This window comes from Balaenoptera borealis (assembly GCF_965194805.1).
Source record: "Balaenoptera borealis genome assembly, chromosome: 16".
NCBI lineage: Eukaryota > Metazoa > Chordata > Mammalia > Artiodactyla > Balaenopteridae > Balaenoptera > Balaenoptera borealis.
The window spans coordinates 79960674-79975652 of NC_138872.1; the positions used below are offsets into that span (position 1 = coordinate 79960674).

Sequence of the window (14979 nt, forward strand, 5' to 3'; positions counted from 1 at the left end):
TTAAGCCATTATTGATTGGGTTTTCTGTTGCTGGCAGCTGAGTGCCTCCCTGATACCCAGTACTTTACAATTTATTTGGTTGCATGTCTCCTTTCCCTACTTGAGAGAAGGGATCCTGCCCAGTTTGTCTTCAGGGCCTTCGAATTTAGCAGGGTGTTTGGCAGTGAGTCAGAGCCCGGTCAGGGTCCATTAACTTAAGATTTCTGAGGACCAAAGCCACTCCCAGGTGGAGGTGGAAACAGCAGTGACTTCAGAGGCTTAGTACTAGAGTTGCCAGGTAAAATACAGGATACCCAGTTAAACTGAATTTCAGATAAATCATGAATAATTTTTAAGTATAAGTAAGTCCCTTGTAATATTTGTGATATACTAAAAATTATTTATTATTTACCTGAAATTCACATTTAACTGAGTAGCCTGTATTTTTATTTGCTAAATCTACTTAGGGCTGTTTTCCACAAAGCACCCTCACCTGTGTTCAGCGGCTCTTCAGTGGGCGTGGGTGGCGGGGCCTTATCCACAAGGGGAGAGGCTATTCCTGGGGCCAGAGCTTGGACGAAATGGGATGAGATGACTCTGGGAGCCTCACCGGCTTTCTGGCTGCAGAATGAGTAAGAGTGAGGCTGGAGAGAAGCCCCACTGTGAGTAACAGCCATTATCAGGAGGACCAGTGGGATATATGGAGATGTTTGGAACAGTGGAGCAGACTTTCCAGAAGGGCAGTGCTGAGACCAAGCCCTTCATGTCCACTGGCAGAGGCAAGCACACTGGCCTGTGGGTTGGAAGTACTGACGAGTTGGTGTCGGGTCCACCCTGCTTCTCCCACTCCAGGGCCTCTCATACAACCCACAGCACCTCCTGTCCTGACCGGCAGGCTGCCGGGTGTCTGCCTGTCTCCCTGTGTACCCGCAAGTCCCTTGAGGGTTCTTTCTTCGTGGCCCCCCATCTGGTGTAGCATAAAGTGCTCTGTGATGAAATGTGGAACTTGAGGCCAAGGCAAGGGATGCAGTGCCAGCTTCCTTCAGCCCCAGCTAAGGATGCTCCTGGGCTTCCTCCCTGACTCCTTCATTGCTCATGCGGTTCTCAGAGGATGCGACCAGCCCCTCAGTCCCTGGCCTCAAGGGCTCCTAGGCCTGGAGCTGAGTCTCAGAAAGGAGAGGAAGCTGGGTTCCTTGAAGAGCCACCTAATAATACAGGGGGTGCCATCTGACCCAGGCAGGCCTTCCAAGATCATTGTCAATGCCAGGGCCACCACTGATAGAGCCACCATCCTGGAAATGTCCTGGGAGGCTGGAGCAGCTCCCTCAGCGCAGGCTCCTGTGGCTGGGCTCTCCAGCCTTTTCACCTGGCCAGTCAGGTCCCAGGCTGTGCTGAGGACCTACTGTGTGCTCACTGTTGACCAAAAGAAAAACACACAACCTAAGAGTTGTAAGTTTCAGTTTTTATTCAGGGGGCTTACTGAAGACCATAGCCCGGGAGACAGCCTCTCCGTAGTTCTGAGGAGACTGCTCCGAAGGGGTAGTGGGGAAGAAGCCAGGACACATGTATATAGGATTCTGGCTGCAGAATACATGCAATCAAGTATACCTTTGGGTAAAAGGTCACTGCTAGTCACAAGAAACAGATATCTCAGTTAATGATTTTAGTGCTTTTTCTATGTATGGGAAGGTGCAAGAATCTGGGTCCATTAAAATTCTTCCTGAGATGTATCTAACTATCTAAGGGGCCTGTTTTTTCAAAGCACAGAGTGCCTCATCCTGTTCTTGGTGTTGAATTCCTTTTGGGGTGCACTGTAGGTCAGTGACTGCACTGGCTAATGACTTGATCCTTGAAGAACTGGATGGCGAGCAACATTCTTTGTTTTACATCAGGTAGGATGTGGATCCTCTCAGAGCCTGGGAACAGACCTGGTTCTGGTCCAGGCCCTGCCGCTGACAACCTGTATAATCTTCAGCAAGTCACTCCAACTCTCTGAGCCTCAGTTTCCCCCTCTGTAAAACAGGGATTATAACTACCTCCTGGGGTTGGTTGCAACAGTGAAAGGTTTGCTCATGTAAAAATCGTCTGTAAGCTGTAAAGAGAGGTGGATGAAGGTGTGGACCATGTGGGCTGGGGAGTGCCTCGCCCATTGATAATAATAGTCTTCCCGCACTCTAGGAAGGACAGGTAGGAAAATAAGATCTTGATGGCTTAAGTCCCAACATTATCTATTGCTGTATAACAAATTACTCCCAGACCTAGCAAATTAAAATAACAAATATTTATTATCTCACAGTTTTTGTGGGTCAGAAATTTGGGAGCAACTTCACAGTGTGGTTCTGCTCAAGGCCTCTCTTGAGGTTATAGCCAAGGTGTCATCTGAAGGTTTGACTGGGGCTGGAGGATCTGTTTCCATTTCCCACTCATAATGGCTGTTGGTGGGAGAGCCCAGTGCCTTGCTGGCTCTTGGCAGAGGGCTCCATCCTGTAGCACCCAGGTCTCTCCATGAGGCTGCTTGAATGTACCCACAATGTGCCAGCTGGCTTTTCCCCCAGAGCTGGTGATGGAAGAGAGGGTAAGGCAGAAGTTATGATGTCTTTTATGATCCAGTTTTGGGAGTCACAAATCATTCTTTCTGCATATTCTACTGGTCACGTAGGCCAGTCCTGGTACAGTGTAGGTGGGGACTACACAATGACGTGAATATCAGGACACAGGATCGTTGGGGGCCATCCTGGAGACTGGCTACCACAGTCCCCTGCTCCAAGATTTATACAACCTCCCCTTCTCCCTCATATACCAGGAATCTGGCCATCACGTTCCCCTCCCCCTTCACCCTCACTCTCTCCTTCAGTCACCAAGGCCCAGGATTGGGCCTCTACAATACCTCTTTCACCAGTTCCCCCATTCCTCCCCTCTGTTCCCACCCGGGTAAGATCCTTGTCACTTCACTCCTGAACACCCAGGCTCTTCTAATCCAAAATGTACATATTGCATAAAACTTTTGTTGGCTCCCCAGGATACACAGATTCCTGGGCGAGACACTCAGCCCCTGCTCACCACTCCTCAATGGACCTAACTTGAGCTTCACCAATGTTCTCTAAGCAAAGTGGTACCCCTTCATTGACCTTGTTAGCTCTGCCTGGAACACATTCTTTTTGTCTGTCTGTAAAACCCCTAGGCATCCTTCAAAACCCATATCCCATAACCCTTCTCTAACTGCCCAGGACAGTTAGTCTGTCCCTCCCCAGATACCCTCAGCCTCTGCTCACAAGCTTGCAACCATCTATTGATAATTACCTGCCAGGCTTTCCCTTCACAACTATGAGCTTCCCCAGGGGAGGCACGGAGTCTGGCTCATCTCAGGGTCCTTATAACAAAGCCCAGGACTGGGCACATCTGCTGACTAGTGCTGGGAATGATGCAGGTAGGGGCTGGAGAGAACATCAGGCAGGACACGTTTAGCTGTGAGTAACAAAACCCCAACTCAAATTGGCTTTACAAATGAGGACCTTCATTATCTCACACAGAGAGAAGTCCAGAGGCAGGTGGGCAGTTGGTGTGGTATGACCAGCAGTTCAGGAACCCTCTGCTGTACAATCCCCATCATTGGCTTTGTCCTCTGGCCAGTTCCCCTCATGGCCACAAGAAGGCTGCACGAGTTCCTATGTCACCAGTGGACATGACAATATCCAGAGGCAGAAAGGGGCCATTTCCTCTAGTATCTTTCTCTTGGGAGCCAGGAACTCCCTCCCTGCAGCCTCCCAGAAGACCTCCCCTCCTGCTTCATTGGCCAGAGCCAGGTCATGTGTCACTCCTAAGCCAGTCGCCATCAGGGAAACCACCTGGGCACAGGGGCTATTGGGAGGCAACCAGCCAGACCAAGAGGGAGTCACAGCCTGACCATGAGAGGATGTGGGGGACATTTATGGATGGAGCTGGGAAATGGGGAGAGACTTTGGCACGTTTGGATCAAGCAAGGTGAGATGTTGAAGAAATAAAGTTGCTAAGGATGGGTCTCCAGACCCCTCCCAACCTAGTCATCTTTCTATTCATTCATTCATTCATTCCTTCAATAGTGATTGAGTAGCTATGTGCTAGGTCCTGGGTCAATCCTATGAAGTGAGTATTGTTATTTCTATCTTAGAGTGAAGAAACTGGGCCCAGAGATGGCATAACTTGTTCAAGCTCCCAGAGTATGTGGGAATTGTCATATCTGTCTGGCTCCTGATGCAAAGGTCTGAGTCCCCCCCAAGACAGGACCGCAGGGAGCTGGGGAGCGTGTGTGTCCCGAATGGGCCTCACTCCTCTAGGCCCTGACCAGCCCCCCAGGAAGCCCGGGCCTGGCTGGATGGGGCTTCTGTGCTGTTTGTAAGGGGCCAGGGCCTCAGCCAGGGGAGAAGCTGTCTGGGAATCAGCTCCAGCCTCAGCTGCGGCTTCCAGTGCCTGGCAGGGGCACTCGGCGGGGGGGGGGGGGGGGGGGGGAGGGAGGAGGGGGAGGGGAGGGGAGGGGGAGGGGAAGGGGAGGGGAAAGGGAGGGGGAGGGGGAGGGGTGCATTTCTCAGGTACAGATACCGATACACCAGGCTCCACCCCTAATCCCTCACAGCACACCTCTCTGTCCCATAAAAGGCCACCATGGGCTCAAGCCCTGGGAAGGCAGGACGGTCCTCAGCCCAGGACCTGCCCCAGTTGTTTGGCCCTGCCCAGGGCGCCCACACCTCCAGCTGCCCAGGTAGGTGCTTTCGCAGCATGCAGCAGGGCAGGGGGGAGGGGGAGGGGGCCAGAGGCTAAGCACTGGAGGTGGCAGTCTTGCCGCTGCACCCCTCCTTGGCCCTCCTGGGAAGCCAGGTTCAGGGCCAGGAGGGCAGAGAGCAGGTTGCCCGTTCCTGGCAGGTCAACCCAAACTGAGACTGAGAGCAGCTGAAGGCAGGAGGCGTGAGGAGGCAGAGTAGCTGGCTGGGCTCTGCCCTGCCCTCTGTCCTGTCCCAGTCTGTGGGGGGGGGGTAAGGAAAGGGGGGAGGAAGGAGCTGGTGGGGGGCCTATCCCCCACCTGTGTCCAGATCTAGGGGTGCAGCAGGGAAAGTCCTGGGGTCTAGTCCCAGCCCTGCCATTCATTTACTATGTGACCTTGGGCAAGTGCTTCAACCTCTCTGGGCTGAGTTTTCTCATCTGTACCATGGGGAGGTTGCCTATGATGATCTTGAAGACTCTTCAGGGCTGACCATCTCTGCTTTAAGTTTGTGGTGGGACTGGATGTGGGTGACCCGCCCTCTTCCATCTTCCGCCTCATCTGCTCTCACCCTCATCCCATCCTGCAGCCATTTGTGACTTCCAGCCTTGGGTCTCCAGGCCAAGGACTGGAGACTTTGGGTAACTTTTCAGGGCCTTGTGGGGCCCAGATCTTCATGGTCATCTTCTCTCTTCCCCGGAGGCAGGCTGGGCAGGCATTTTTATCGGAGAGAAGGGGAGCGGAATGCCCAAGGCTGCACAGCTGGGGAGGTAAAGGCTTGGCCTGTGAAGGGCGTGGGGCTGAGTCCCTGGAGAACCACCCCGAATTTCTCTAGCTCCGTGCTTCCTGGACCACCAGCAGCATGCAAATGTGTGCACCTACCTGGCCCCTGGCCTCCTGAATGGGACTCCTTGGCATGCACGGTGCCTGGGGGATTCCTCTGCAGAATAGTTTGGAAGTCACTGCTCTGGAAGACCCAGGAAGGGGTAGGTAGTGAGACTGAGTCTCCTCTGAAAGCAGCCCTACAGAGATGGATGGGGGTGACACTTGCAGCCTGGGAGGCTCCTCGACTCTCCGGGAGGTGGGCACCAGCAGCATCTGGAACTGGGGGCCCCCAGGCACCCGGCTTAGGCCAGGAGTTAGGGTGTTCTCTGGAGACCTTTTAAAAAGGGGAGGAGGGGACTTCCCTGGTGGTCCAGTGGTTAAAGTTCTGCGCTTCCACTGCAAGGGGCGCAGGTTCAATCCCTAGTCGAGAAACTAAGATCCCGCATGCTGCGTGGCATGGCCGAAGGAAAAAATATTTTTAAAATAAAAATAAAGGGGAATAAGTGCTCAATAAATATTGATCGAAAAAGATAAATAAAAAATAAAGGGGAGGAGGATGACCTCGACAAAGGAGGCACCCTCTGCAAAGCAGGGCCGGTGACCATGTGCAGGCTGGGCAGCCCAAGGCAAGGATGGAGTTTCTAGGGCTCCTTCCTTCTCCTGCTAAACACTCATCCCTCTTGAAAAACACATTCTGGGGAAAGAGGCCAGAGTTGTTTTAATTTCCTGACCTACCACATCCTTTTCTCTTGGCAGACTTGGCAGAGCCAGTGTTGCTAAAATGATTAAAATAATCCTGTTATCATCCCCCTGGCTCCACTCAAGAGGCTTTCCTTCCTTGTGGGACATGACCCCCCAGAAGCGAAGGGTCTCTCACAGGCCCTGGAGAGCTACCTCTGGGGTTGAAATGTCTCTCTGATCCCAAATGTGGGCAAAGCCCCTCCCCCAAGAAATTGCATTGAGGCCCACTTTGCAAAGAATCCTGTGAAAAATAAGCCTGAAAAGCAAAACCCAAAAACAGTGATGGAAGACAAGGGGATGTTCCATTGTCTTTTTCTAGAGAGCTGTCCTCCAAACTCACTGGTTCTACTGGTTCTGTCCCAGAGCTCCAGCTGTGGTCTCCCCCCAGGCAGAATGCTAAGCTGGGATTCACTTCTGCCCCTCTTCCCCTCCTCTTCCCCTCAATAGAAACAATCAACCAGTTTCCCTCACACCCAGACTCCAAGCATTCATCTTCAGAAATCAGAGAACATAATAGTATCTCAGCAGATGATTTCCCCTTCCGTTAGCTTGTTTAATTCTCAGACCAACTTTGGAAGGTGGCTAGCGTCACCCCCATTTTACAGATGAGAAACTGAGGCCCAGAGTCAGAGGCAGATTTCCGCGAAGCTGAAGTCGCTTAAGTTTCAAGATCCCCATTTGCTGAAAACAATAATATATGTGAAATGATCACTGAAGGTGCACTAAGTGAGTTTTACCTTTTCTGTCATTACAAACCATCCAACTGTGACTTTATTCAACAAAATGAAACAAGTTCTGGAAGATCGTTATTTGTAATATCGTATTCTTTTTCTCGAAGGGGACTCCTGTGAAAACTGCTGAGGTCCTGCCAGTGTCTCTTGGGGAGGAAGTGGCAAGACGGAGGCTCCAAGTCAGCGATCTTTCCCTCCACCACCTCCTGCCCTTCCTCCTGCCCCTTTCTACTTTCACCTCATCTTGTTGTTCCTACTGTTTTCAAGGTAATGGGTTGGTATGTTCTACCTGCCTTGTTTATCCGCAAAGGTGGGTGGTAGATTCATGGGAAATAATTGGGATAGATATTCTTACTTTAAAATAAGCCTGTAATCTCTGTTACGGGGGATTAGATTCACTCATATTGTAAAAGGTGGAAATTACACAGGGATGGATGTCAGCTCATTCAAAGGGAAACTTAAGCCCGTCAGAGCTTTCACAGATGGATGGGCTGCCTGAAAAGGCAGTGAGTGCCCAGTCACGGGATGTGGGCAAAGAGAGGCTGGAAGTCATTCGTTGCCGAAGAGGTGATTCCAAATTTAGGGAGGCGGGTGTTCAGGCAGATGCTGTGTAAGAGGGGACCCTGAGAGTCTGCGGGGGCAAAAGCGCGGGAAGAGACCAACCTAGCGTGCAGGTGAGTGAACACAGGAGAGAAGGTCTCAGGATTGGGGTCGGGCTTAGAAGCCTGGATGGCCTCGGCTGGGGGGCATTATGTCAGCTCAGTGTCCCCACATTTGGGGCAGGTGGTTGTCACCAGGGCTGCTGTTCTTTCTGACCCTACTCCCAGCTCTTCTCTGCTCCCGTTGTGAGGTTTTCATTTCTGCCTGCATTGTCACTCTGCCCCGACCCTGCTGGACACAGTGTTAAGATACCTCTATGTTTCTCCAGCCAGGATCCAGGAAAAAGTATATCTGCTCATTACCTTATCACAGGTGCTGCAGAGGTAGAATTTGACACCGGGAGGGACCTGAGAATCCAAACCCTTCATAAGCTGTCAGCTAGTCTGCACACAGAGCAGGACAGAGCCTCCGTTCCCTCATCTGTGATTCGGGAACAACAGACCCCAGCTCTCGGGATTGGGTGAGGTTTTAATTAGATCTGTGGTCCTCAAACTTCAGCCTGCATCAGCATCACCTGGGGGGCTTTTGTTAAAAGCCAGATTTCAGGATCCCCTCTCCCCCAGAATTTCTGATTCAGTAGACTTTGGAAGGAGCCTGAAATGTGGCATTTCGAACAAATTCAAAGGTAATGCTGATGTTCCTGGTTTGGGGACCACACTTTGAGAATCATTCAACTAGACCAGTAGATTCTCTATCTTGGCCGGGAGACCACCAGCCCCTTAAAGCCAGGGACCAGCTCTAACTCATTTCCATTTCCGCTAAGGCCCACGGTAGGTGCTCCCAGGCAGTGCCGTTGAACTGAATGTAGATGGAAGCCAAGCAGCCTTGCCCCCAGAGGCTCTTTCTCAATGGCTGTCACTGGGTTCTTGTTGCCGTGTCAACAGCTGGAGCTGCTGCAGTCGGGCGATACGGGGAACGTAATCATGGGGCTCTTTGCAATAGTGAGGAGAGGGGCGGAGGGCCTGACCTAGCAGCACTGTGGACGAGAATAGGGAGGTAGGCAGGGAAGACGTGGCTTCCGAAACCTCCCGTTACAGAGTCTCCCTCCCATTGGCTTTGCAGCGGCCTCAAACCCAGGAATAATTTAAACCTTCGTTGCATAACAGAGAAAGGAACAAAGGGAAGGGGGCTGGGCGGGGGAGGGGCTCATATGTAGGAAACAGGAAAGAGGAAGGAACCCTGGTCCCTGAAAACCAACAGACACTTGGCTACTTCATGCCCACTAACCCATTTACTCCTCACCCAGACCCCAAGGGGCCGCATTACAAGGACCCACAGTACCCGTCCAAGGTTACACAGCTGTCTGGGCCTTGGAGGCGTCCAGATTGGGAATACGACCTGCTGTTGCCAAAGGCTATGTTTGTTCTTTCATTTCAGGGCTGCCTCTGAAATTGTTGAACTTTGGACGAGGTTAGAGGACTAGGAGCGTGGGGTGGCAGGGAGGCTGTGAGGAAGGTCTGGGGAAATTTTCACACCCCGGGGAGCTAGGCCAGTCATCACCTGAGCTTCTCCTTCAAAGCAACCACCCCCTCCTCTTTACCTGTTTTTGCGTTTGGATCCACCTGAGGTGTGCCTTGCCGTGGACATGCCACCCTCACCCCTGTTCTGGCCAAGTGAGCCCCATGAGGCAGTGGGTCTCATATTCCAGTGTGGATAAGAGTGAAGCTTATTTAAAATGTCAATTTCTGCCTTGCCTCTGGAGAGTCTGGTCCAACAGCTGGGGGTAGGGATGCCCTAGGAATTGGCAGTTTTAATAGGCCCCATGACGATTCTGATGTATGGGGCCTGTGAACTGCCCTTTGAGACATCCAGCCAGGGCCTCCGCTATCTCCTGTACTTTCACCGTCCCTTCTGGAAGCCCCCAGGTTTCAGTGACTTCTCATTCTAGCTCCCTCTGCCCCTGCCCTCTCGTCCTCTCAGCTGTTCCCTGGCAACAATTCACATCGTTGCCAGACACTGTCTCCAGACAGGATATCCACAGCTGCCCCCCGCTGGCCAGCTCACCCTGCAGCCAGCAGGCCCACACACACCCAACTGGCTTAGTAAGCCCCGCAGCCAGGGCCTCTGCTCTTTCTCATAAGGACCTGGCTCCTGACCAGCCAGGGAGCCTTTGGGCAGGCTGAGCCAGCTGCCCCTGAAATCAGAGGGAACTAGGATGTCTGCCCTTTGTAAAGGAGGTTTGGGCAGAGAACCATCCCATCAATGGAGAAAGAACAGACTTTGGGTGCACCAGCCAGATGGAGCTGCTTTATTTCGTTGCCTTAGTTTCCTCATCTGTAAAATGGGGGCAAGACCAAGTGCTCATCGGAGAACTTCAGGAAGTTCAGAGTCCCCCTAGGCACGAGGTCAGGCATGAGGTTTGGCCAGAGGCTTAGAGGTCGGGGAAGTGTGTCTTCAGGCTCCTCCCCCTGCTCCTCTTTGACAATAAGGCTCACCTGCGTCCCTGCCTTCGGCCCTGCTGTCACAAATCCATCCTTTGCTCATCACCACGAACCTCAGAACACCTGGGAGAAGAGGTGGGGCGGGACAGGGTTTTTCTCCCCATTTTGCTGATAAAGAAACTGATTTCTTATCCAGGGAGGCCGTGCATCTGATTAGCAGTCAAAGCAGAATTTGGCTCCTGATTTCCAGATGGAGGTTCTGTGCCTCTGTGCTCTGGTGACTGCTGCATCCCTGGCTCTATAAGTAGACAGGGCAGCCCCTTTCAACACACCTGGAGTGAGTTCCTGCTCAAGGCAAGGGGTTGTGAAGTGGATCTCGGAGGCTGTAAGACTGTGCACCCGAGAAGGAGGAAGCCGGAGTCAGAGGGAGCAGGGAAGAGTCAGGCTGACTGGGACAGGGGCCCTGAGAGGCTGAACCCTCTAAGGCAGAACTGCCCTGGGTGGGGCTGGGGGGAGCCTCCACCAGCGTGAGAAATGGTACCACTCCGAAGCAAGAGTGGCACAAAGCCCCCCTCCTAGGCTGGGTGAGTTCCCCCAGGGGAAAGGACGGCTCCCAGGGTTGGAGTGAAGTGGGAAGGGTTTGGATGTGCTTGACACGCTCACAGGTGGGTAGCAGGCCCCAGTCACAGTTTAAACACTTACTAGTTGTGGGATCTTGGGGAGCTTGGGACACATCCCCTCACCTCTCTGAGCCTCTGTTTACTCATCTGTCAAATGGGAATCATAGTGTATACTTTCGAGAGAAGATTTGCAGTAACACCTATAGACTACTTAGCACAGCGCTTGGGATCTAGTTGGTGCTCAATAAATGGTAATTAGCTCCTCCCTTCTGTCCCATAGCAAGTGGGAGCCCATTGCAAGTGCTCAGTGAACGTTTGGTTCTATAGAGCAAGGAAAGGCTTCAAGGGATCATGGCAATCAAAAGGTATGGATACAGGGTACAGTCCTTAGCTTTGTGGGATGTTATACGTGTAAAAGCTTCTGCTGTGGAGAGAAGCTTTGCTTTAGGGGTCAGTTTCTGGACCCCCAGCCCCTGAGCTTTCTGTCTGTTGTAGGTGCTCTGAGCTTTCAGCTTGTTCACATTCAGAAGAACCTTGTGGGAAGAGGGTGTGGGACGGCAGAGAAAGGCCCTATCCTGATGGCCCCCATCTCTCCCTTAGAAGACCACATCTTCCTGATGAGTCCTTAATGCAGTGGTACCCGCACCCTCACCTGGACAAACCTTCTTCCATTCTGTTCAGTGGAAGGGCACAGCCCTTCCAAAAGCAACAAAGCAGTGGCCTGGACAGGTCACAAAGTCCTTGTTCTGCCCTGACCGCAGTCCATTTCCCTGTCTCCCTCTCATTCCAGCCTTGGCTCTGGCACCTCTGCCCCTTGGACCCTCATTCTCGTACACCCAAGCCCAAGCCCCTTAACTCCAGGCCGCCTTTCCTGAATCCTCTGTGGCTCATCCCGCAAATGCCTCCATGCTGCCTGCATCTGGCAGAACCTGGGGGTTGGGAGGCAGAGAGAGAAGAGGCTTCTGAGACAGACCTGCCCTGGAGACACTCAAGACTGACGAGACATGATTTAAAGAAGGAAATACTCTGGGCCTTGGAGAGCTGGACAGTAGTGAAGGAGCCATCACTTCTGGAGGGATCAGGGCATCTTCCAGAGGTGGAAGCATTGGTAGGAGATGGACATATAAACATGGAAGAGAACAACATTCCTAGTGGCTCAGAGGAATAAAAATGCACAGCATGTACAAAACTGGATTCATCCAGTTTTGCTACAGTGTAGAATTTGTGGACAAACGTTATAAAGATCAAGCTGGAAAGATATGTTGGGGCCAGATTTTGAACGCTCTTTCTGCATTCCAGACTAAGGCAATCCGTTCATTCCACAAACTGTTGTGCCCCTTTATGAGAACCGAAACACAGATAGGAATCAGCCTCGTCCTTTACAGTAACCAGTATGGATGGGGGCTGGGGTGTGCCTGAGAACCTTGGAGGGAGTCTCAGGAAAAAAGCTTGATACACCAGATCCCTGGAGAGATTGAGGATCTGTTTCTTTTAAATTGTGCCGGGGGGGAAGAAATGAACTTTCAGAAAGAGGACACACAGCACGAGCCCTGTAATCATAGGGGTGGTTGGTTCGGCTGTGCATCCCCTGTACAATGTCACAACAAAGTCAGTGCTGCTTGATGACTTGACTTTTAGGCTCAAGGGACAAAGCAAAGAACATATTATGTACAATGCAAATGTTGTCAAGCTCAATAATGAAAATATGGAAGTTCAGACAGCTAAGTGGGGAGACAGAGGCGGGGGTACAGAGCAAAGGGAAGGGCAAGGATGCTGAGAGCTTCATGGTACGGCATGAAAAGATACTGCTTGCGGTGGATGGCTCAAGAAATAACGGTCCAAGGCTACTATTTCAATTATCAAAATGATTAACAGAGGAAGTAAAATAGGTATATAAATAATTATGTTGACATGTGGGCAGGGGAGGTGGGCTGTGGTTTTAATAACCTAACTCACCATTAGCAGGACTCTAGAGGTAACACCTAATATTTCGGACAACAGGCAGCCACACAAACATTTATTTACCAGCATGGAAATAAGGACCAGAAGCAAGTGCGAAACGAGGTAAGAAGTGATTCTTTCCGGGCAGTGAAGATGAGGCGCAACAGAGGGGAGTTGGCAGGAAACTGTTGTCTGTAACCCCACACGTGTTGAATTTTGATTTAAGAAAAATGAAGTGGATAGACACTGTTCTTTACCTATTGGGAGCCAGTAAAATAGTTGGTTCTTTGGCCAGTGACAAGGTTGTTTGAGTATTTTTAAAAGTATTTACGTATTTGACTTAGAATAAATAAAACATTCATAAGGCACAAAATGTGAAAGATACAAAGGGTGTACAGTGACGCTTCCTTTGCCCTTGGTCCCGGTTCTCCCATTCCTCTAGAGACAACCAATGCTATCTCTTTTTTTCTTTCCACAGAGGTCATACACATACAACCAAATATATATCCACAGTATGTACATTTTTTTCCTCCACTTTCTCCCACTGCAATGCTTTTAAAAACACCAACAGTAGCATTCCCTGCCTATTGGCCATCACCTTGTATTTTTCGTTCATCAGTTTATCTGAGAGATTGTTCTGTGTCAGCAAAGAGCTTCCTTATTTGTCTTCTTTATAGCTGGAGGATATTCATGTTTGGATGGGGAAACAATAAATGACAGTGTCTTTTTCCACACAGCTCCACTGACCCTGTGTCATCAAACTTTCAGATTTTGTCATCATTGTAGGTGAAAACCAGTATCTTGGTCAACTTTTAATTTGCATTTTTTCTACGTGTGGGGTTGAATAACTTTTCATATGGTTAAGGGCCATTTGTATTTTTTCTTCTGTGAACTGATGATTCCTATCTTTTGCCCTTTTATATTAATAAGTCTTATTAATTAGTAGAGGCTGTTTATTAGACAAATATTTCCTCCTGGTTTGTCCTTTGCCTTTGGACTTTGCCTGTAGGTCTTTGTCACACATTAAGTTTTGATTTTTTTTAATCTGTTTACCTTTTTAAAAAAATTTTGGCTGCTTTGGGTCTTCGTTGCTGTGCGCAAGCTTTCTCTAGTTGTGGCGAGCGGGGGCTATCCTTCATTGCAGTGCGCAGGCTTTTCATCGCGGTGGCTTCTCTTGTGGTGCACGGGCTTCTAGGCACGTGGGCTTCAGTAGTTGCGGCACGCAGGCTCAGTAGTTGTGGCGCACGAGCTTAGTTGCTCCACGGCATGTGGGATCTTCCCGGACCAGGGATCGAACCCGTGTCCCCTGCATTGACAGGCAGATTCTTAACCACTGTGCCACCAGGGAAGTCCCAAGTTTTGATCTTTATGTAGTGGTTTTCTCAGTCATATATGGCTTCTAACTCAGAAAGTCCTCTTGGAGAGTAACACAATTCTCCCATGGTTTCTTGTAGAACTTTTCCTTTTTCTTCTCTTTTTAAAAATTGTTTACATCTTTTATCTATCAGGAGTTTATATTAGTGTAAGGTGTGAGATGTGTCTCCAACTTACATTTTTTTCCCCAGCTGGCTAGTGAGAGTATGTTTTGAGGAGGAAAGTTTAAGGGACAGGAAGGTAGGGCACTGAGCAGAGCAGTATAAGAGGAGGTTTCCCTGGTATAGGTATAGAAGAAACTGGAGGTGGCATTCGAGTCAGGAACTGCTGAGATCATCCAGGTGAAAGGTGAACCCAGGTAGGCCTAAACTAGGGCAGGGAGAGCAGGAAAGATGAGAAAGGGGGAGGGTGGTTCTGGAGATAGAATCCCTAGGACTCAGCTACTGGTTTAATGGGAAAAAGTAAAAGAAGATGCCTGTCTCCTGCCTCAGAGATGCTATCAGCAGAGAGAGAGAATTCAGTGGTATGTGTTCTGGCTTCACAGAAGCAGGGTGCAAGGATTCAGAGGCAAAGTTTGAAGCCTCTCTGGGACACGCAGGGAAGATTGTTCAGCAAGGTGGTGAAAAGGCGAGAGGGAGTATCAGAGATCTGGGGGATGAATTTCCCTACTGCTCTCTTGAGGGCCTAGCATAGGAGTTACACATTCAGTCCCTTAGTTAGACAGGGGTACGCCCCACCCTGAGGGCTACTGCATTCATCCAACCTGTTGGAGGGACTGATTCAATGGGGGTGAATCAGACATGTTCCTGACAGACTGGAAAGATGGAAGCCTAAAACTGGAGCCACGGGAATAATCCTCTCCTTATATAGGCCTTTAGTATTTTCAAAGTAATTGGTTGTCGTTGGTGGGTCCCATTTTTAAAGATGGAGAACGGGTTCTGAACGAAGTGAGTTGCCCACTGTTCCAAAAGGAATTCCCAGCAGAGCCTGTAATA

At 50.5% G+C, this 14979-nt stretch overlaps 1 protein-coding gene across 4 annotated transcripts in view; it reads left to right on the forward strand.

Moving 5' to 3' along the window:
- Positions 1-4611: 4611 nt before the first annotated feature.
- Positions 4612-14979, forward strand: part of POR (cytochrome p450 oxidoreductase) — a 74380-nt gene continuing 64012 nt past the window's right edge. For 2 of the 4 annotated variants that reach the window (XM_082360243.1, XM_082360244.1), the window contains exon 1: positions 11006-11034. In XM_082360243.1, the coding sequence (XP_082216369.1) occupies positions 11021-11034 (14 nt within the window). In that variant the 5' untranslated portion in view covers positions 11006-11020. Of the gene's footprint in view, positions 4715-7115; positions 7287-11005; positions 11035-14979 lie in introns of those variants that run through there. The other 2 variants (XM_082360246.1, XM_082360245.1) reach the window with 2 other exon arrangements.